This window comes from Equus asinus, chromosome 5 (assembly GCF_041296235.1).
Source record: "Equus asinus isolate D_3611 breed Donkey chromosome 5, EquAss-T2T_v2, whole genome shotgun sequence".
Classification (NCBI taxonomy): Eukaryota; Metazoa; Chordata; class Mammalia; order Perissodactyla; family Equidae; genus Equus; species Equus asinus.
In genome coordinates this window covers 54,443,800-54,466,863 of record NC_091794.1, presented here as the reverse complement: position 1 = coordinate 54,466,863, position 23,064 = coordinate 54,443,800, and the positions used below count along the sequence as shown (strand labels likewise).

The 23,064-nt window shown below is 31.7% G+C and overlaps 1 protein-coding gene across 1 annotated transcript in view; it reads right to left on the bottom strand.

Moving 5' to 3' along the window:
- The window catches only part of SI (sucrase-isomaltase), an 87,493-nt gene that overhangs the window by 13,783 nt on the left and 50,646 nt on the right, over nt 1-23,064 (bottom strand). Inside the window, exons 26-40 of the mRNA XM_070509554.1 lie at nt 22,649-22,855; nt 19,905-20,059; nt 18,273-18,441; nt 16,638-16,734; nt 16,429-16,541; nt 16,213-16,338; nt 14,669-14,797; nt 13,806-13,916; nt 12,017-12,079; nt 6,331-6,447; nt 4,570-4,657; nt 3,486-3,624; nt 1,942-2,075; nt 700-734; nt 494-610 (exon numbers count right to left, since the gene is read on the bottom strand). Of these exons, the coding sequence (XP_070365655.1) occupies nt 494-610; nt 700-734; nt 1,942-2,075; nt 3,486-3,624; nt 4,570-4,657; nt 6,331-6,447; nt 12,017-12,079; nt 13,806-13,916; nt 14,669-14,797; nt 16,213-16,338; nt 16,429-16,541; nt 16,638-16,734; nt 18,273-18,441; nt 19,905-20,059; nt 22,649-22,855 (1,800 nt within the window). The remainder of the gene's footprint in view (nt 1-493; nt 611-699; nt 735-1,941; nt 2,076-3,485; nt 3,625-4,569; nt 4,658-6,330; nt 6,448-12,016; nt 12,080-13,805; nt 13,917-14,668; nt 14,798-16,212; nt 16,339-16,428; nt 16,542-16,637; nt 16,735-18,272; nt 18,442-19,904; nt 20,060-22,648; nt 22,856-23,064) is intronic.

Here is a 23,064-nt window from a genome sequence, read left to right as displayed (position 1 = left end):
GTCCCCAAGTACATAGTTGTATATTTTAGTTGTAGGCCCCTCTGCTTGTGCTATGTGGGACACTGCCTCAGCTGGTGAAACCCTGGGCCGTCAAAGCGGAGCACAGGAACTTAACCACTTGGCCACTGGGCCGCCAGACTTTTCACTTCTAATTATGAAGTTTGAATCTGATTTTTTATTGTTCTGCCACAGTTTGGAAGAAGTTCCAGAGACAGCGTCCCATCCCCCATCCCACGTTGCCCCCAATCCCGCTACTCCAAAATTACATAGAAGAACAGTAAGTATGCCAGCTAACAATGTTGTGAACCCAAAAGTATAAAGAAGAGTAAACCAAGTCAGAAAATTGACAAAGTGATGGGTTCAGGTATCCTCAGTAAATGTAAAGCAGTTCAAAGCATTCCTCTGGAAATCAGCCAGGTAGGGTGAATTCTATTCAAAAACTTCTAAGTTTAGTGGGGAGAAAGGAATGAGAGTAAAAGAAGTCATTACGTACTCTAGTATTCGCAATGTTGTGATTTCTTGAGTATGGATAAAATGCTCCAAGTTGCATCCAGCGGGCACAGAGCTGATATTCCGTATCATTGAAGAAACCACAGATATCTGCTCCAGTCTAAAATATATTGTTATATTTAATTAATTTTAATGGTTTGTTTTTTAATATTTACAAGTTATGAAGATAAACGGAACAGAGCTACTTACATATGATATTCCAAAGAGACTAAATTCCATCATACCTAAAAAAAATTAGGAAGGAAATTTTAGAAAGCTATTTCATTTATTTTAATATCTGCTTTTTTTCTATTTATGAAGATGTTGTATTTCTAATATCAACCTATAATTCAATGAATCATTTTTCAGATTATTAATATACTTCTATCATTTCTTCTTATAATAGTCATACATTTTTTACTTTATAGTGTTAATGACATTTGTAAAAATAAGACACTCTACCTTTCCTTGACACTTTCAAGATGACATATTGAGAGCACAAAACTGTTATGAATACATTACAGTACGAGAAGAAAGTGGCAGTGGTTTCCTTGGTTTCATTTTTTTAAAATAAAAGGTTGTCTCTGTAATTATTTAACCACAGGCCTCATTATTTGAGACAAATTGAATTATACTTAGTAAATAAAATCTTCTGAAGAATCTTCTGCTCTTCTTTTTCTTTTTTAAACATTTTATTTTTTCCTTTTTCTCCCCAAAGCCCCCCAGTACATAGTTGTGTATTCTTCGTTGTGGGTTCTTCTAGTTGTGGCATGTGGGACGCTGCCTCAGCGTGGTTTGATAAGCAGTGCCACGTCCACGCCCTGGATTCGAACTAACGAAACACTGGGCCGCCTGCAGGGGAGCGCGCGAACTTAACCACTTGGCCACGGGGCCAGCCCCTGCTCTTCTTTTAAAGGACTATATCTGAACACTAAGTATTTTCCTTGAATCCTAACATAAATAGTAATGAATTTTTAATACTAAATCTGAAACAGAAAATTATGCATTTCCCCTTTAAAATGATAATATCTCATTTACTATTTATGCAACCATTGTGAGAAAACTCTTTCAGAATTTGGTTTGAAATGTTTCAGTCTTTAGTATCTGTGAGTGATTCTTATTCTCTATAATCTAGAATTTCTACCCATTTCTATTCTCAGCCTAGATGTTATTTTTCCCAGCTCCTGACCTTTCCAAGAAGGAAACTGAGACAAAAAGGGATGAAATTATTTTTTCAAAATAAATTAGTTCTATATCATTAGTTTCTACCCAGCATCCCAGATCTTGCTTTCTGGCCCACTGTCTTGTCATGATGCTATTTGTCGTACAATAGAAGCCAAAAGCATATTTCTGAGAAGTACTTATAAAGTATATTGAACTAGCACCAGCAAAAGTGAATATCTAATTAGAAAACTCAAAAGAATAATGATAAAGATGGTGACGCTCACATACCAATGATGGATTTGTCCATATTGTCCCATCGTGCATAGTTGTCTCCAAGCCAGTGTCCCCCCCATCTTCCAGCAGTAGGATATGTGGAACGAGAAATAACAATTCCTCTTTTGCCAGTTGTCCTCTGCAATGCACTAATATAGATGGAGAAGGATCTATGAGTTTTTACGTAAGGTATTTTCTTCAGATATTTCTACTTATGACTACTTCATAAAAAACAAAATATTTGATTTATGGTGTCTATGTTTTCTCCTATTACAGCTAGATCTTTCTAAGTTACTCTTCCTTCCTTATACTATAACATCCTAACAGGCATGAAGGACATCTTTCTTCCCTTCCAACATTTACCAGAGTGACATGCCGCAGTGGCCATCGTTTGCTTAAATGTAAATGTTATTTATTTATAGCACCCTTTTACATTTGTCTAGGTCTTTAAACATATAATGACTATATTTAATCTCTAAAATTTCTGAAGGAGAGTGCAACAATTTGTTTCTCATATAACTGAAAAGTGAAACATTAAAAAAGTATCTAAAACATATGAAAGGTCTATGGCTATGTGTAAATTGGGCTATTTAACTCAACATTTAAAACTTATTAATCTGTTTAATTTAAATAAACGTGGTGAAACTTCTCCTGAAAACTTTTATGAAGAGGAGCAAAAGTAATGTAATTAAAGAAATGTATCATGACTTTACATTAAAGGATTTTCTTCAGAAGATTGTACTGATATCTTCTTCATAATGTTATTTAAGAGTTAAAACGGACCTTCAAGTCTCTAAGTACTTTTGTATATCAAATTTAGAAATTTACCTACATTTACTTTGAATTTATTTTTACAATTTTGATAGTTATTGTGGGATAAGAATTGATTCACTTAAAGTTACTAAGCACCCCACAACGTGTTTGGAACAATGCTAGATTCTGCAATGTGTTCCAAAAGTTCAATTTATTGACTTCTATGAACAAAAATATTTCTTTCAATTTCATCTCAAAAATGAATAAGTTTTCCTAATAGGATCATCAGTCAGTTCTCAAGATTTTTGTTCTTTTTAATATCTACGGTTTTATGGTAAAGTGAGGTTAGCTTAGGATATCTGTGCTGCAATCTTATGTTCCAGTAGAGTTAATTGGAACAAACGTTTGTTCTGACAAAAAGGCATTGTTGAAGACCAGTTTGTTTACTCTTAAGAATGACATTTCCTAGTCTTTCTACGTGATCTTAGTGTCCCTTCATTGGAATTTGATGAATAAATCTGTGGTCATTCATTCATGTAATAACATCTTAAATAATTCATGGCTCAGGGTTCTTTTTGGAATGAGATGAAAATTTAAAACAATAATACAGATGAAAGCGAGAGAGACGGAGAGAGAGAAACACAAATTTTCTAAGTGCCGTGAAGGACTAAGTTAGTTACAGAGACTATTAGGTAGGAAAGTGCTACCAGATAAGGTCAGCAGGGAAAGACCCTTAAAGTAGGTAACATTAAATCTAACATCTAAAGGGGATAAAGAGTCAGAAAGATACTTTGAACATTGCTTACTCATAAGTAGGTTTCACTTGAGACCATCCATATAAATTGTGAACATCGTAATGCAAAACAGACGACCCGTCGCTAAGAATCTGTTCGGTTTCCATACACAAAGTTCTGAAGTGTAATCCGTCAGTTCTTTTTGTGAGTTCTGGGGAAAATCAATGAAAAAATATTAATATATTATAAAGCACCCTTTATTGAAATGTGTATATTCTAACTATAAATTCTTTTGGAAAAAAACATTCATCATTCTTTTAAAATATTATTGATTTTTTTAGACATTTGTACACCTTGTCTATGCTAATTATATATGAAAAAATGGTCTGAAATTGTAACAATTGCATTCTAATTGTGACTAAAAAATATGTGAGAAATGTTACTGTATTTAATAACAAATATCTTACTAACTAACATGAACTAATAAAAACCTGAAAAATAAGTGTACTCCTAAATGTCTACTATGCTTCATGCACATAGATAAGAAATATTGATTAAATAGATTTTTATAAAAAATCCATTTGGTAACATAAAGCCCTGGGGTTGAGAGCAGGTAAATGTTATAACACTATCTTTTGATACTTTTGCTCAGTGTTAAGATGGCTTTTTCAGAGCTTTGCCGTCACTTTAGACGTTAACAGTCTATGAAGTCTCCTGACTACATGAGAGCATGAGGATGTACGCTGAAGGCTTGGCCTTTCCCTCCCAGGTCAGGGACAACCAAAGAAGTGTCATTATTCTTTCATTTTTTCCTAGTAAAGAAATACTTTTAAAAAATCTTTATGAAAGTTTGAGTTTTTCTTTTAATCTTAAAGAATATTGAGAATTTTCAAACCTAGGAAGAGTCTTAAGAAAAGAGAAGTAACAATTTCAAGCAAATTTAGAAATGTATTCATATACATAAAACATGTTTCTTGATTTTTCTTCTCTAAATAGTGTTAAATAATATTGGTAATTGGTTGAAGTATGGTCCAGCATGTAGAGGGATGGTGTGCCCTGGGAATGTGAATCCTGTTCCCTACGTCATAAGGTACATAAACTGGTTTATAAATAATAATAACATGATGATATCAAAGGCAAAGCAACAATATTGTACCTGGGAAATAAGGTGGATAATTTAGCCCTTCATTTCTGCATTGATTAGTAGTTGTTCCATTTACAAAACTTGATGGCTCATTCATATCCTTAAAAAAAGAGAGAAAAAGTAAACAAAAAGCAAATTTAGAACATATATTCTCAAAAGAATGAATTCAGAGAGCCAATAAATTAAAGTAGCATATTTGAATAATAGCACAATTACAATTCTAAAAAGCAAAAATAAAGGGCATCTTAACAAAGAATTTAGTTTAGCTCAACGTTTCTTAACTTTTTTATAATGCATGCCTCCTTTTGAAAAACATAAAATGTCCTATTGTTCTCTGTGGATATGATATACATATAAAAGTGAATTGCTTTCTAGACATAAAATTAAATTATAATACTGTATACTCCCCCAGGTCCTCCCACATCCTTCCTCCATTCCTCCCCAGAACCTTGTATCCATTGCTTAAAAAAGCAATGGTTTGTCATTTTTAAAACCACAAGATATAGTTTACAAATACAGAAAAGTTCAAAGAGTATCTCTATTGAGCACACATTTTAGGATCTCAGTAGCCATATATAAAGAGACCATCATCTAAATATATAAATTAGCTACCCTTTAAAGGTAATTCCCCTACCTGAAAAAAAGGTTTTCTTTTCCGGATCAACCTATCATTCTTGGGATATATTCAATGCAATCCTTTATGGTATATAAATTTATACATCAAACAAACCTGTATTTCCCATCAATTAAAAAAAAACTCTGCTTTATACAATTTTATATCCTCAACGATTGCGCATAACTGAACCTCTATAAAGGTTTTTTCAATTAAAAAATAACTAAATTAATGCAGATATGTTGAAAAATCAATGGAGTAAGAAATGTCACCTCCAAACATCTAGAGAAGTGTTATGTAAAATCTCCTGTATTAAATATTTACTTGTGGTAAAGTGTATTCTTTTTTATGCTATCTCAAAATTATATTATTAAAAATATTTTTACAATTTTAAAGTTACACCTAAAATTAGGAGATGGTTTGAAAGATAATTTTGCTAAATTCATAAGAGATTTTGATTTCTTACACAAAAGACTGACAGTTGAGTGTGAGATTTACTCATCCATTGAAAGAAAATAAAGCGAAGGTTTATAAGTATTTATGAATGGTTAGAAAAAAGAGGCTATTTTGGTTCCTTGGCCAAATTGAAAATATTCAACTTTAAAATTCAGGAAATAGTATCCGTACACATAAATTGAATTGTTAAAATTCTATTTTAGCAGTCTTTTACATAAAACAGTTCTATGAAATTATGAATGAACTTTCACAAAGAGTACTTCATTGACATTATTAGACTCTAGTAAGAATTTTGTATAATCACTACACAATTAATAACTTAAAATGTAAATTTCTCAGATTTGTGACAACATGGATGGTCCTGAGGGAATTATGCTGAGTGAAATTAGTCAGAGGGAGAAAGTCAAATACCATATGATCTCACTCATAAGTAGAAGATAAAAACGACAAACAAACACATAGCAATGGAGATTGGTTTGGTGGTTACCATAGGGGAAGGGGGGGAGGGGGGAGGACAAAAGGGGTGATTAGGCTCACATGTGAGTGGATGGACTATAATTAGTTTTTGGGTGGGGAACATGATGTAATCTACACAGAATTCGAAATATATTATGATGTACATCTGACAGCTATATAATGTTATAATCCAATGTTACTGCAATTAAAAAAAATAATGAAAAGTATATTTCTCAAATTTTACTTACAATCCACAACCCATCAAACTTCATCTTGTTATTGTAGAAATCTAAAATTTCCTTTGCCCACCACTGTGCTGTGGAATTCCTGAAGAAATCCGGAAAAGCTGCATGAGCTCTGGAAGCCTGTTAAAACAAAATTCAGACCCTCATGTAGAAAGTCATGAGAGAGCACGTTTGTAAGTCAGACACTTATCTGTCAGATTCACAAGCTGTGCACAAATGATAATGAAGGCAACCTGATTTCAACTTTAATTACGTGAACATATATGATTTTTTTCCAACCACCCCAGCAGCAATGGGGAATAAAAAGAGAGAGAGACATACATGGAGCAAGAAGAGAACTGCCTTGGGGTCATATATGGATTGTAAAGAAACAGTTCAAAACACATAGAAAGATATTTTCAATGCGTTTTAAAATGATAAAGAAGGTTTTTTTTTTTTTTTTTTCCCATTTCTTGAGAGCCATATACTGCAGGTTTACTGCTGCGGAGCATGATGGGGAAGGAAAGGGCCTTAGTTTAGCCTGCTTTTCCGATAAAGAAAAATTTGCCTCCCAGCTTTCTGCCCTTCCAGAACCAATATATACAATCCCACCCCCACCAACTGTTTCTCTTTCTCTCTCACATCTAACCCTTTTCACCCCAGCAGGGAAGAGGTGGTTTACTGCTTTTCCTACTAAGAAAATTCCCTATTTTCCAGCCTACCCATATAAATCCCAAGGTTAGAGTTTGTGTGTTAGTAGAAGATTGACCTGCAGGTAAATCAACTGCCTGAAAAACACAGCATCACCTGCACACTTTCCTGTCACACTTTAAGACTATGTAGTGACTGCCAGAACAGACTTCTCCAGGAACAGGACATGGGAGGGCGCTGTGCGAGAGAAAATGCAGAGAGGAGGGATTGCAGGGATTGACAAAATACACATATCATGGATATTTTTAGAATTGAAAGACACTTCATTTTATTATTTTGCCCAATACTTATATCTTACTCATAAGGAAAGAAGGCTTAGTGGGGTTATATTCAATGAATATTTTCTACCTAGGATCTGCTATAGATCACAACAAGAAACAGTAAGAAAAGTAACACCATATTTTTTTCGTAATTTCTATTGTTCTGCCCTTTCCACAAGTTATTGATTTTGCTGTTTATTTGATTCTTTTTAGGTGGCTGCTTTTATTTTTTTAATACAGTTCATTGGCTATATCCAGAAATTTCATCAGGGACATGTGATCCAACACTCCTTATTCCTTTTGTGGAAGACTATCCCAAGTGCTTCTACATAAGCCATTGTAAATTGAAGCTGCCCTCCAACATCTATATAAGGAAGTAATGGCTTCCTCTCCAGTGTAGCCAATATTACCCAAGAGTAATGGGTAGAACTCCAACTGAGATAAAACTCTAACTTTTTTACGCAACAACATACTTCAGTAATTCCTCGACTCTACTTTAGAAATGATTTGGTAAGTTTTGAGTAAGAATTCTCCTCTAATTTTTCACACTTACATGAATTTCTATTATTTAATAATTATAATTTGATCTACTGAAAAGAGTGTCAACTCTTTTTTCATTGGCTTTTTTCTGTTGATTTGATATTCTTTACTTCATTTACTTCTGGTCTAATCTGTATTAAATTTTCTTTCTTCTGCTAGTTTTGGACTTAGTTTGTTCTTCTTTTCCTAGTCCCTGGAGGTGTAAAGTTAAGTTGCTTATTTGAGATCTTTCTTCTTTTTTAACGTAGGCATTTATCATTATAAGCCTCCCTCTTAGTACTGCTTTTGCTGCATCACATAAGTTTTAGTATCTTTTATTTTCATTTTTGCTCATCTCAAAATATTTTCTAATTTCTCTTTTGATTCCTTCTTTAACCCATTGGTTGTTCAAAAGCGTGTTGTTTAATTTCCACATATTCCAGTTTTTCTCCTGATATTTATTTTAGTTGTATTCCACTGTGGAATACAGAGAGCATATTTGGTATGATTTCAACATTCTTAAATTTGTTAAGATTTGTTTTTTGGTCTAACATCATATATTCTGGAGAATATTCCATGTGCTCTTGAGAATAAAGTATATTCTGCTGCTGTTGGGAAGAATGCTCTATATATGTCTTTTATGTCCATATGGTCCATAGTATTGCTCAAGTCCATTGTTTCTTTGTTGATTTTCTGTCTGGTTGTTCTATGTTCATTATGAACACAAAGTAATGTTCTTTTTAGTCTCTTGTGACAGTTTTTGACTTGGAGTCTATTTTGTCTGATATAACTATAGCCACTCCTACTTTTTTTGGTTACTATTTGTATGGAATATCTTTGTGTATCGCTTCACTTTCAGTCTATGTATATCCTTAAATCTAAACTGAGTTTCTTGTAGACAGCATATACAAAATCGACAAACTGTTAGCTGGACTAACTAAGAAAACAAGAGAGAAAAACCAAATAAATAAAATCACATGGAAGATCAGACATTACAACTGATGCCACAGAAATGTAAAGGATCATAAGAGACTACTATGAAGAATTATACCCCGACAAACTAGATAACCTAGAAGAAACAGATAAATTTCTAGATTCATACAACCTCATAAGACTGAATCAAGAAGAAATAGAAAATCCGAATCAATAATCCAAAATCTCCCAACAAAAGTCCAGCACCACATGGCTTCACTAATGAATGCTTCCAAACAATTAATGCCAATCTTTCTCAAAGTCATCCCACAAAACCGAAGCAGAGAGAATACTTCCAAACTCATTTTAAGAGATTAGCATTACCCTGATATCAAAGTAAAAAACACCACACAACACACACAAAAGCAATGCATTTGATGAATACAGACGCAAATTTCTTCAACAAAATTCTAGCAAATCACATTCAACAGCACATTGAAAAGGATCATACACCATGAATGAGTGGGATTTATCCCTATGGTGCAAGGATTGTTCAACATATGAAAATCAATTAATGATATACCAAATTAACAGAATTAAGAATGAAAGTTTATTTTTATGATCATTTCAACAGACAATGCAGAAAATGCTTATGAGAAAATTCAACACCCATCCATGATAAAAACTCTCAACAAGCTAGAAATAGAAGGAAGTTACTTCAACTTAATAAAGACTGTATATTAAACACCCACTGCTAACATGATACTCATTCAGAGAAAGCAAAATTTTTCCTCTAAGAATAGGAACAAGGTAAGGATGCACACTCTTGCCACTTCTACTTAACATAGTACTGGCAGTCCTAGACAGAATAATTCAGCATAAAAAGGAAAAGAAAAAGCATCCAAATCAAAAAGGAAGAGGTAAAAGTGTCCCTGTTTGTACAGGATATGATCTTATATGTGGAAAACTCTTCAGAACCTCCCCCAACACACACATAAAACTAATTCAGTAACTTTTCAGGATACAAAATCAACATGCAAAAGTAAGTTGCATTTCTACACACTAACTATGAACTACCTGACAAAGAAATTAGTAAAACAATCCCATTTACAATAGCTACAAAATAAAATACTTAGGAATACATTTAACTAAGGAGGTGAAAGATTTGTTCAATGAAAACTACAAAACATTGCTGAAAGATATTAAAGAAGACAAAAACAAATAGAAAGATATTCTGTGTTCATGGATTTGAAAAATTACTATTGTTAAAATGTCCATACTACCCAAATCACCCTATAGATCCAATGCAACCCCTACCACAATCTTAATGGCATCTTTTGCAGAAGTAGAAAAAAGTCCAATTCATTTGGGGCCACAAAGATCCTGAATATCCAAAAGAATCTTAAGAAAGTAGAGCATAGCTGGAGGCATCAGATTTCCTGATTCCAAAATATATTCAAAGCTACAATAATTAAAACAGTATGCTACTGGAGTAAAAATAGACACGTAGATGGATGGCACAGAATAGACAGTAGAGAAATCAATCCACATATATATATATATAGTCAACTTATCTTTGACAAAGATGCCAAGAATATGCAATAGGGGAAGACATTCTCTTCAACAAATGGTGCTGGCAAAACTGGATATGCACATGCAGAAGAGGGAAATTGGACCCTTATCATATACCATATATAAAAATCAACTCAATATGGACTTAAAGGCATAAATGTAGCACTCAAACTGCAAAACTTCTAGGGGAAAACATAGGGAAAAATCTTCAGGACATTGGTCTTGCCAAAATTTCTGTGCATATGAAACCAAAAGCACAGGCTACAAAAGAAAAATAGACCAGCAAGACTAATCAAACTAAAAAGTTTCTGCACAGCAAAGGAAACAATCAACAAAGTAAAAAGGAAACCTACAGAATGGGAGAAAATATCTGCATAACACATATTAGATAAAGGGTGGAGAAATCCTACAACTCAATAGGAAAAAAAACTAATAACTCCCTCAAAAAATGGGCAAAGACTTGAATAGACATTTCTCTAAAGAATATCATACAAATGGCCAACAGGGAGATAAAAAGATGTCCAACTACATTTATCAACAGGGAAATGAAAGTCAAAACACAATGCAATATCACTTCACTTTGGGTTATTATACAAAAACCGTAAGTGTCTGTAAGGATGTGAAGAAATTGGAATCCTTGTACACTGTTGGTGGGAATGAAAACTGGTGCAGCCGTTAAAGAATATAGTATGGAGATTCCTCAAAAAATTAAAAGTAGAACTACCATATGATCCAGTAATCCTATTTGGGAGCATTTATGCAAAAAGACTTAAAATCAGGATCTCAAAGAGATATCTGAACTCCCATGTTTATCACTGAACCATGCACAAGAGTGAAGATTTGAAACAACATAAATGTCCATTGATGGATGAATTGATAAAGAAATTGTGGTATATATAATTAGTGTTTGGGTGGTGAACATGATGTAATGTATCCAGAATTTGAAATACGATGTACATCCGAAAAAAATAAAAATTAAAAAAAATAAAATTAAATAAAATATTTAAAAAAGAAATAAAAATTGCCCCAGATGAAGTTTATGGCCAGCTTTAGCTTTGAGGGAAATAAAAGAAAAAAAGAATAAAAAGAAAAAGAAAAGAAAATGTGGTATATACATACAATGGAATACTATTCAGTTTTATAAAAGAAGGAAATCCTGCAATACGTAGCAACATGGATGAATTTTGAGAATATTATGCTGAGTGAAATAAGCCAGCCACAGAAAGATAAATACTGCATGAGTTCATTTACATGAGGTATTTAAAGTAGTCAAATTCATAGAATGAGAGTGAAATGGTGGTTGCCAAGGGCTGGGGCTTGAGGGTAATAGGGAGTTACTACGCAATAGGCATAAACTCTCAATTACGCAAGATGAGTAAATTCTAGTAATCTGCTGTACAACATTGTCCCTAGGGTCAAGAATACTTCATTATAAACTTAAAAATTTAAGAGGGTAGATATCATGTTAAATCTTCTTACTACAATAAAATAAAATTAAAAAAATATGGCTTGGATTAAACAAGATAAAGTGTAAGATTGCATAGTAGTGACTGACATGTCGGTATTTAGGAAAAAATAAATAAATTTGATTTAAATATTGTCTGATATAGAGAACTAGAAAATAAGCCATCTACTTTTTTAAGGAAAGCATTCAAATTGAATTATTAGTCAAAGTGATCATTAAATCCAAGTACTGAATTTCTTTTAGCTATATAGTTAATCAATATAAAACTTACATTAACAGCTTCATCTTCTGTTAGACTTTCATCTATTGTTATATTAGGCAAGTCTGGCCAAACCTACAAAGAGAGAAGAAATTGGAAAACAGCTTAAAATAATTTCAGTATGATATGACTGTGTTGAAAATAAATTATAATAGAATTTTGGAGGCATATTATAGACTCAAGATCCCCAGATTAGTATCCTTCAGTTATTTTTTTCAGGTTGGGTTTGAGTTTATGTATCATTTGCAAACTATTCCCATTTTCCATATTAATCTCCTCTTTAACATGACAAATTACAAAAAGAATGATAATATCCATGATAAGTAGTGATTTTGAAAGATGCATAAACCAAAAGATCTGGTTAAGAAATAATATGAAAAGCATATATTAAATTTAACTTTACCAAATTTAAATTTAAATGTGGTATATAAAAACGATTTCTACAATTACTCCAGGATTAAAATCTAAGAACAATCAGCATATTTTTATTTGACAGTAATTGAAGATCTGAGTTGGATGATGACATGCTATGGCAAATATCATCTTGGTTTTCCCAGGAGGTGTTCCCCCCTCTCCTTTTCCCCTTACACTCCCACCCCTGCCTCTGCCTCCTTGCCTACCAATGTTTTCCTTTACCCCAAAACAGAGCCCAAATTCAATCATGCAGAAGCTCTGGGAATTTGAATCTATGTTGTAGAAATTATGAAGTCCCATATAAAAATGTAAATAATCCCCAAAGGACTAGTTACCTACAAGGGATTAGTTGTTGATAGGTAGTGGTAAAAAGGAACGGAACAGAAGGTAGAAATCTGAGAAAATGAATAGAAATATAGAACGAGAAGAAAGTAGGAAGAAAAAAGTCCTTTTCTATGACCAATATGCCATATTATATATTTGCATGTTTCTTAAAATATTATGATGTTTTGCTAAGTTTATCATAGGATTTTTTCTACTTTACTTTTATCTTTTTATTTTGTAATATTTTCAGACTTACAGAAAAGCCACAAAAGTTATACCTGGAGTTTTTCTATACTCTTCATTTTGTTTCCCCTAATGTTAAAATATTTATAACCACTAAATAATTATCAAAATGAATAAATTAATGCTAATACAGTACTATTAACTAATTTACAGGCCATGTTTGTATTTCGCCACTCTTATCATTAATATCCTATTTTCAATCCAAGATCCAAAAAGGATCCCACATTGCACTTAATTATGTCTCCCATTATGGAATTTTGTTATTGTTTTCAATCCAGTTATGAATTATGGATATTTTTTCTTTATTCCTTCATGAGTAAGCCAAATCAGATATTTTCTACCACATATTTACATACCCAGGTCTAAATATTGTGGCTTAAATGAAATACCATGAATTATATTCTGTGTTCAAGTCAGGAATATAAGTATAGCCCTTAAAGACATTGCTTCTTATTAAGGAGATGTTTTCAAGAGAAAAACAAACACTTAAATGATTCTTGCCGTATAGAATAATGAACTGACATCTTATTAATGGTACTTTAATGGTAACAGACAAGAAGTACCAAGAAATACAATCAAAGACAATTTAAAGATGAAACAATTCGTATTGTACATATGACGTGTATGAATTCTTTTTCTGTTTCTAACAAGGTGGATTGAACTCAAAAGGTATATATTATTTTATTTATTAGCTATCAAATTATTGCATTTCTGTATAATATATATCCCCCCTGAAGGTGTTTTTAGCAAGTTTTCACTTAAGTAGAAAGTTTAAATAATATTTTTACACTGATTTTATTTTTAGATATCAATTCAGTACCTTTGCCCAACAAATCTCATCGGTGTTAGGCCATTTGACAAAGACATCTTTCTCCTGTCCTCTTTCAAATGCAGGGTAAGGCTGTGTTTCATTTCCTGAAATTGCTGGATCCTAAAATTAAAATGAAATACAAATCAGGTAAGCGTGGAATAAAACTATAGCCACTTGGGTAGCTGTTATGACACATTACAATTTTCTATTATTACATTATCATTATATTGTACTCTCACATGAACTGACAAATGGACCGATGGTATAAATTTTAGTGTTCCAGCTAGATTGTCTTCCAAATTCCTTAGAAGGAAACTTTAAGAATTTTTGAAAATGTATTAGCTATGATTTCAAGCAAGATTACTAATGTTTTTTGTTTTGTTTTTATTGCTCCAGTGGGATTTCTGGCTGCCAAGCTAGCTTCCTGTAAGATATTGATAAAATACCTTCCCCACTGAATCACTAACTTGAAGGCAAATTTTTAAACACGACAAGCATAAGAAGCAGTCTCAGTGAACAATCTGAGAATCGTATAGGAATAGAAAATCCCTTGTCACTTTGTGATAGCTTCTATAAACTGAGGCCAGTTGTAGCTTGGGTAATTACTAGGAAACAGCTTGTCTTTGACACCTAGCTTCAGTCACAGATCTCTAAAGACAGACCTAAGTCTAAAGGTAGCCTGGTGGCATTGCATGTAAATAAAGTGAAGTATCAAAAACAGTTTTAGATTTGGGAGTAGAAACCAAAGTTATATACTTCCTATTTTGAAGGAATATTTTGAAACACCTTCCCCCTGCCCTCATTCTAGGAGAGATATCTTAATAAAATCAAGATAATAAGACTCAGATAAAATATAAAATATAAATACTGACCAGAATAATAATGTATCTCATTCCTTCCTGTCTTATTCTGTCAACAAACTGAGGAAGGTCAGAGAATGCTTCACCAATTGTAAAGTCTAGTTGCCTTTCCATGTAATTAATGTCTGTGTACTGAACATCCTGAAAGATATGAGAATTGTAGTAGTGTAAGAAGAAAGAATCACAAGAGTGAGTACATCACATTCTATCATACTTAGGAAAATAACAGCAATATGAAAGTTACAATGCCTATTTGCTTGATCCTAAAGAGAATTAACTAAGTAATGCAAAGTTCAAGGAATAAAAATAGAATGCTGTAAAGATGCAAAATATTCTAAGAACAAGTTCATATAAATGTTATGTTTTGATAACGGTTGGTTAGCAATTTTAATTTAGAAGTAAACATTCTTTCAAACCAATATCTTCTTTTATATAATTTTGAAAGGAAACAAGAAGATACAGGAGTCAAGGATTTATGAAGCTATGAAATTATTTTAAATGGCAATTTGGAATTTTGTACAGTGTATACAGAAATAAGTGTTGCTCTATTTCTGGAAGCATCAAGCAAATATGGGATAATTTAAAATAATTCTAATTTTACTAAAGGATAAGAAAGAATTGTTAGTAAATACATCCATTATTGTATTATTCTTTTATTTTTCAACGATGTCACTTTTGGAATAATAGCCCAAGCTTAAATAAGCAAAATATTGCTTACAAATAAGTATTGATAAGCATGGTTAAGTTAATAAATGTTTGATTTTATTATGAAATATTTAATTTAGGCCTAAATAACAAATTTGTTAATTATTTTCTGTTAATAGACATTAGCTCAAGTTTTTCTTCTAGGTGCTATAAAAATATGGCTGATATAGTGGACTTAATAATGGAAAATCTCCCTTTTTATAAAAAAATTCCACTTGCGTAGTTCAATATGATCAATCTATGTAATTAATTTCCCCATAATAATTTATTCAGGAACCATATATCGGATTCTATTATATATACCAATGCCTTACAATGAGGTCCTTCTCATTCTTTTTAAAATGAGTTCTTATATACCAAGACTATATACCAGGAGGATCTCTGGGATTCCTTAATCTTGCTAAAATATAAAATCACAGAGACTGATTATTTCTGGACACCTAGGAATATCTAGTTTCCATAACATTGAAGGAAGAGGAGATTCTGCAAGCCCTTTAATTCTATATTCTAACACTACAACTATCATCCATTCCAGGGCAAAAATCACCGTTTCACCTCCAATTGCTTCTCTGTAATCTGTCACATCAGTTGATGAAACAAGTTCCTGTGGACTCTTACTCTCACCTAAGGAAAGCATGGGAAATGTGTCTGACTACCTATGTGACCCAAAGTTTATGAGAGAAAAGCAAGTTCAACACAAATCAGGTTCATAGAACTTGTGCTACTAAAAAACTAAGCATTGATTATTGCCAAATGCTTAAAACAATTTTAAAGTATGCAAGTGTTTAATTATTTCATCCTGCTTTTATATATGACATATTTAACATTGTCTTAAAAATTGGTATACATACATAGGGGATCCTAGCAGCCACCATCTCTTCATATACTTGCTGAACCTGTGAAGTGTTTCTGTACCCATAACGACATAATTGGAATCCCAAAGACCAATAAGGTGGCATGACTGGTTGGCCAATTACCTTTGAAAAAAACATTATTTGTGAACTAGGAGAATTACTTTATATTATAAAGAAAAATTTATGTTTTGTTTAAAAAATATGTAATCATACTTCATGATATTGCTTTGTTGCAACCTCTGGATGTGGGCCCAAAAACATATAAAAGTCCAAAATTCCTCCAATTATGCGGTAGGTTAGAGCAGGAGTTGGCTGAAATGTAACATCTGGAAAGCCAAAATATAATTACATTTTTATCTATGTAGATCATTTTATCAATGAGGCACATTAAATATGAGAAATTCAACAAGTGATTGTTTTACCCATTCCATTGCTGTTAAGTAAGAAAACTCCATGAGCATTGCTTTCATCTTCCAGAGCCATGTAATAGGGATGAAACCCATAGGAATTAAGTTTATACTAAAATAGAAAGAGAAACAGAATAGATTTTTAAAAAATAATAGCATGTGAGTTTTGTCAATGTAATATTTAAATTCATTATAAGATTGAGCCTAGGAATTTAAATGTCCCTTCTTTGTACACACAAACTGTGCTCAAATTAAAATAAATGCATTTCCCTTAGAAAATAATTTCTTTATTATTTGAACTGTTGCTGCTTCAGATCATGAAAATGAATAGACAAAGGTGTAACATCCACAAATACCACCACATTAACTGATGTAAAAACCATGGGTGTTAGACTACTTGGGTTTCTTTCCACAGGTTATATGTCTTAATTTATTTATAAGTTGTCACTTCTTTTTCAATACTGTCCTAGAAATGATTAAAGTGTTCAAAGTACCCAAATTCCTTAAGTAATTAATATGATAATATCTAAGTTTATATAAAATTTTATAATAACGTTTTAAATGATAATATCATTTATAGAATAGTTTATATTTATAAAGTATTTCATTTCATTTTCAGCTAGACCTTTTCATTTTTCAGAATAGAAAATCTATACTTAGGGTCATGAAATGACATATAAGCCAATGATCCCTAGGTCACAAAACTTATAAGCTGATGATTCCTAATCAAATTGACATCTTTGACCCACACTGAACCTCAGTAATTGATTAGCATATGAAAGAAAATTTATATATTGAAAATTAAGATTGTATTAAACTAATACTGCCAATACTAATGTTGAAGGGTTTTCAAAAAGTAAATTTTGATAAAACATAGTTTTCTAAGTTGGTATAAATGAAAAACAGCTTTCATAACCTGTTTGAACCATTGTGATGCAAATAAATGTTGTTAGAGCACCTAACAATAAAAAACGGTTTCAATAGTATACACATTTATGATCTCATACTGAATATAACTTTAAGTACACATCACACGTGGAAAATGGAAATGAGCTAGTATTTTTATTAAAATGTATTTTTTCATGATATGTTTAGAATAATTATAGTTAATATTAGTTGTGTAGTACATTAAGTATTCACGAAATGTATTTCATTAATAAGACAAAACTTTGGGAAAGGTGACATGAGCATTTAAAAACATTTTCTAAAGAGCAGTATGGCCTCATAAAAATCTACAACTGCAGCTGGGTGTTATAAAGGAAAAAAGTTAGCATCAAATCACTGCCTAAGAAGTAGAAAAGAATTTTAAGGTGAATCCTAGACAGTTATTTTCTAAAGCTAAGAGTAAACATGGATTTGGCAAGGAATATTGAATCTGAATCTTCTTTCTCTGCTATTGAGAGAGTAAGGGTTTGGGTCACAACCTCACTTCTCACTGTAGTCTAGGATGTGATCCATCCAATCCTCTACTTTCACCTGTGATTTATGGTGACTTTATTTGTTTTTCAGAAAAATCACCATAGCAGCTCTGGGGATCTCTAGCCCCTTTGCCATTACTTCAATACTGAGGTACAGGCCTACAAAGAAGTGGCTTGGGATCCTAATCATGGTTTAAGCTGCCTCATGAGGTATTCAAACATTGGTACCTACCCCAGGGGGTTGGTCTCTTGTGAACATTCCCCAAGTATGCCAGTTCAGATCTCGCTTAAATGCTGTGTGTTCCACTTCCCCAAAACCATATATGTATTCTGAAGGCAGGCGAGTAGATATTTGAATGAACTGGTCATTAAAAGCAAACCCAGGTAGTTGAGAATCCCAACTGAAAACAAAAGAAAAAAATTCTATTTGTGTAAACATATACAAAGTGACATCACATTATTTGTGATATAATGGCAATTCTTTCTTAGGTAATCTGAAAAGCAATAACATTTTTCTCTATATACCTTATTGTACCCAGATGGAAATAATTATTCAAATACACTTTTCCTTTGGTTAGGTTAAGGAATATCTAAAAAAGTTTCACATATTCAGCATTACTAATACATAATCCTATTAATCGTAATGTGATTTTATATATTTACCTTTAGTCATATATTGTTTTTTTAAAATAAAATTAATATAAAGTTATACATAATATATGAGCTAGAAGTAATATATGTTCTAGGAATTGAAAGTCTTCCATTTTTCCATTCCATCGAGATAATCACAGTAAATTTTTTCTACACATAGAATAAAAAGAAATCAATATTAAAACAAACTATACAAGTACATGGATGTTTTAATTCCAAACCTTCCCTTATACTCCCAATCATTTCCTTCTTTTATTTTATATTTATAAAAATCAGTGTTTATGAAGAAATCCAGAAGAAATGTGTTACAGAGAATGTACTGTTTTTCTAGTCATTTGCAAGAATATAAAGGAGGAGGAAAATAAATAAGTTGGCAGGGAAAGGAAATATAAGCATTATGAAAAATTGGGGACATATTCAAATTTTTATATTAACAATTTTGGAAAAGTATTTACTAAAGAATAATGCTTCCCAAGTAACCATAAAGAATGCCTTTACACCAGGAATTCTGTACGAAATGATTTAATTTCTTATCCTTTGGAACAAAAACATTATCATAACAACAAAATTTTTAAAACAATACAGACATATTTTTCTTCGTTATTTGTATCCATCCTGACAATATCTTCTAAAAGATTTCATGGCAAACTTAAATCACACAAAAGTATTTTTTTAATATACTATACTTTGTAGGGTTTTTTCCTAAAATAAAGATAATAATTTTTTACTCTAAATTTATTCATCACAACATAAAAATATATCTAGATCTTAATTTCCTTTCATCAATTACTGGTAGAGATAGTATTAATTAGATTAAATTCCAGGACTAACAAACTCCAATTTCATCAGTTCTAATAAAATATTTACATAAGACATTTCCAATTACTTATTTTGCCAACACTCGTCATGCTTTTCAAGAGGAATCTTGGTGTTGGTTCTCAACTTGATTAGAAGACAATCTGACATTTAACAATGAAATTAATCACATCCAAAGTGTAAATGAAATTTTAGGCCAACACTTAACGATAGTCCCATAGGTGTGCTATTGTTTAGTTTAAGAATGTTAAAATAGGCCAAGTCATTTAATACAACTAAAACCATTTTAGTGTGATGATACTTTAGCAAAGCAAAGGCCGTGAAAATAATCATCTTACTTTTCCTTTCCTAAGCTAAAATCAAAATATATTCCATATCAAACAATTCAGTCACTTACATGACTGTTCCTGTGCTTCTCCGTCGAATCTGAATCCCAAAAGGATTTTCCTTGATTTCAACATCATAAAGTCTATTTTCATAAGTACTTGTTGGCGTATCTGGAATGTTTAATGGTACTGGAACTTCATATCTTTTATTTTGGGCATCATAAATCTATTGCAGAGAAATAATCAGAATAGATGTATTTTGCTCTTAGTGCTGAAGTTTCATATGAATATCATTAAATAATTTAAATAATGATTCAAACAAGAATATTTAGAATTCTTGTTTATATAATTCCTAATTCTGCATCCATGGCCCATATGTCTATATAGAATTCCATATACATACATATATATATATGTATGTGGATCAAAGTATGTATTACACTTTCTCTTTTTTCAATGCTTTGTAATTCATTTTGACATACAATGAGAAATCTTCAAAAAGAAAACTTTTAGCGCTAAATATACTCTTATGTGGATATACAAAGTTATTTACCACTTCACATTAGACATAGAAGTTGTTTCAATATTTTTTGTCAAATGTATGATCTGACAATGAATGTTAGTGCTAATTCATATTTATTCATCTCTCTATTTCCTCAATACATATCTTAGAAGAGATAGTATTAGGTCAGAGTGTACTAACATTTGCAGTGTCGTTGATATCTATTAGTAAACTGTTTTCCAGAAGAAGTGTACTAATTAATATTCTCACCAAAAAGTGTACTCTTATACTACTTTATACTACTATGTACTACTTATACTGCTAAAAGTGCTTTTTTTCAAAAATTGTCAGTTATTTCCTTGCTAATGAGGATGAACCTTTTTCTACATCATTAGCCAACATTTAGGTTTCCCACTTTGAATTTGCCTCTTGTTCCTTTGATTTTTAATGAGTGTATTTTAATATTTTTATTTCTTATTCTGTTAAATGTCTGCTTATGAGGTCAATATTTTTCGTGATCATATGAGTTGAAATTGCTTGCTGTTTGTCATACATATGTCAGATATTTATCCATTTTTGTTTGCCTTCTAATTGATTATAGTGTTTGTTGACATTGAAACATTAAATTTTTTAACTTTTTATTGAGATTATGATAGTTTACAACATTGTAAAATTTAAGTTGTACATTATTGTTTGTCAGTCATGTTGTAGGTGCACCACTTCACCCTTTGTGCCCACCCCCCACCCCCTGCCTTTCCACTTGTAACCACTAGTCTGTTCACTTTGTCTACATGTTTAACTTCCACATATGAGTGGAGTCATACAGAGATTGTCTTTCGCTATCTGGCTTATTTTACTTAACGTAATACCCTCAAGGTCCATCCATGTTGTTGTGAATGGGATGATTTTCCAGCCATCCCACTACTGAGTATCTATCCAAAGAACTTGAAATCAGCAATTCCAAAATTCCCATGCACCCCTAAGTTCATTGCAGCATTATATACAATAGGCAGGACATGGAAGCAACCTAAGTGCCCATCCACTGATGATTTGATAAAGAAGACATGGTATAGATACACAATGGAATACTACTCAACCATAAAAAAGGATGAAACATTTAATTTTTAAGTAACAACATATATAAATTTTTATTGACAAGATTTATGCCTTTGTATGTGTGGTTTGAAAGTCTTTTACTAGCCAGATACAAGATAAATATGTACCTAATTTTTTTTCTGGGCCTACATTTATTTGATTTATTTTATATATACACATATGTATTTTTTATATCTCTCTATATATTATATATATATATATATATACACACATATACATCTTTCATGCCATTCTTTTTCAATAAACTTTCAGGTAATTCTAACTGCAGTTTGATACTGTTTGAATTTTGTAAATTTTATCTCTTCCTCTGTTTTTCTTAAGTTTTAACTATTGCCATTGTCATATATTTATTTTTCCACATGAAAGTAATGGTTATTTTATTAAATCTCAAAAAATATTCCATTGAGATTTCTATGTAAATACTTTAAAAGCATCAATTAATCTAAAATGAGTTAACTTTAAAAAATTAGTCTTATTTAGGACTTTAACACTTAATATCTATCGACACGTTTTTAATAGCATTTTTCCCCTATAGACAGTCAACTTACCCCTATGCTTTTTTATATTTTAATTGTTTATCTGATGATTTTCCTCATTTGATTTATCTAATGGAATTTGCCAGCTTCTATAGAGTGAATGACAGTATACAGTAAACTAATTTTTGGAGATATTATTTTATATCCATTCATTTTGCTGAGCTTTCTTTTAATTTCTAATAGTTTTCTTAATGGATTCCTTTGAGCTCCTAAGTTAAAAAAATTGCTGTGTGTGTCCTGTTGAAAGAAATTGTTTCTCTTATATGTCTTATTGCATTGGTCATAAAATTCAGATTACTACTTAAAATAATGGAAATAGTAAGCATCTTGTTTTATTTTTTTCTGTTTTGTTTATTTTCATGGAACTACCAGCATAGTTCAATTCTAGGTGACTTAGCTTTTTGGCAAGAATTTAAATTATTTTTTTAAATCGCCACTATATGTTTAATTATTCCCAGTTAGCAAAAATCAGAAGCTTTATTTATTGTGCACCTAGCTATGAGCTGTGTAGGAAACAAAACCTTTATTTTTATAAAATCAAAATGACTTCAATCCAATTAATAATCCTTAATACTATATTAAAAATCAAGCACCTATTCTATTGAAAATCTCCTGTCATGAGAGATAAGTCATGCATTGAAATTGTTTGTATTAAACATACCTTAAACTGCAGCATATCATTTTTGTGATATTTCACCTCCACACGAAGAGTTGAGACGGGTTCAGAAGGTAGGTTTATTTGAGCTTTTGCAGTATTCAGCTGGAGGTCAGCTGTTACACCCATTGACGAATACTGAATTGAACTGACTAAATAAGGGTTGTCTTCTCTAGGAAAGTAACAGTCAGGTGCTCTGGATCCAAAAGAACTCTAAAAACACAATGGATAGTCAGTGCCAGAAATTGGAAGCATTGCAATATTTGACTCTTAAAAAAGATAAGGTAGGCATGTTTAATCACATGTTGTATGATTTACAAATTTTACTGCTTAATACTAAAATAAAATTGCAATCACAATACAAAACATCTATTACGCAACCTCAGATACCATGTTCTAAAATGTTACCAAGAATACTTATA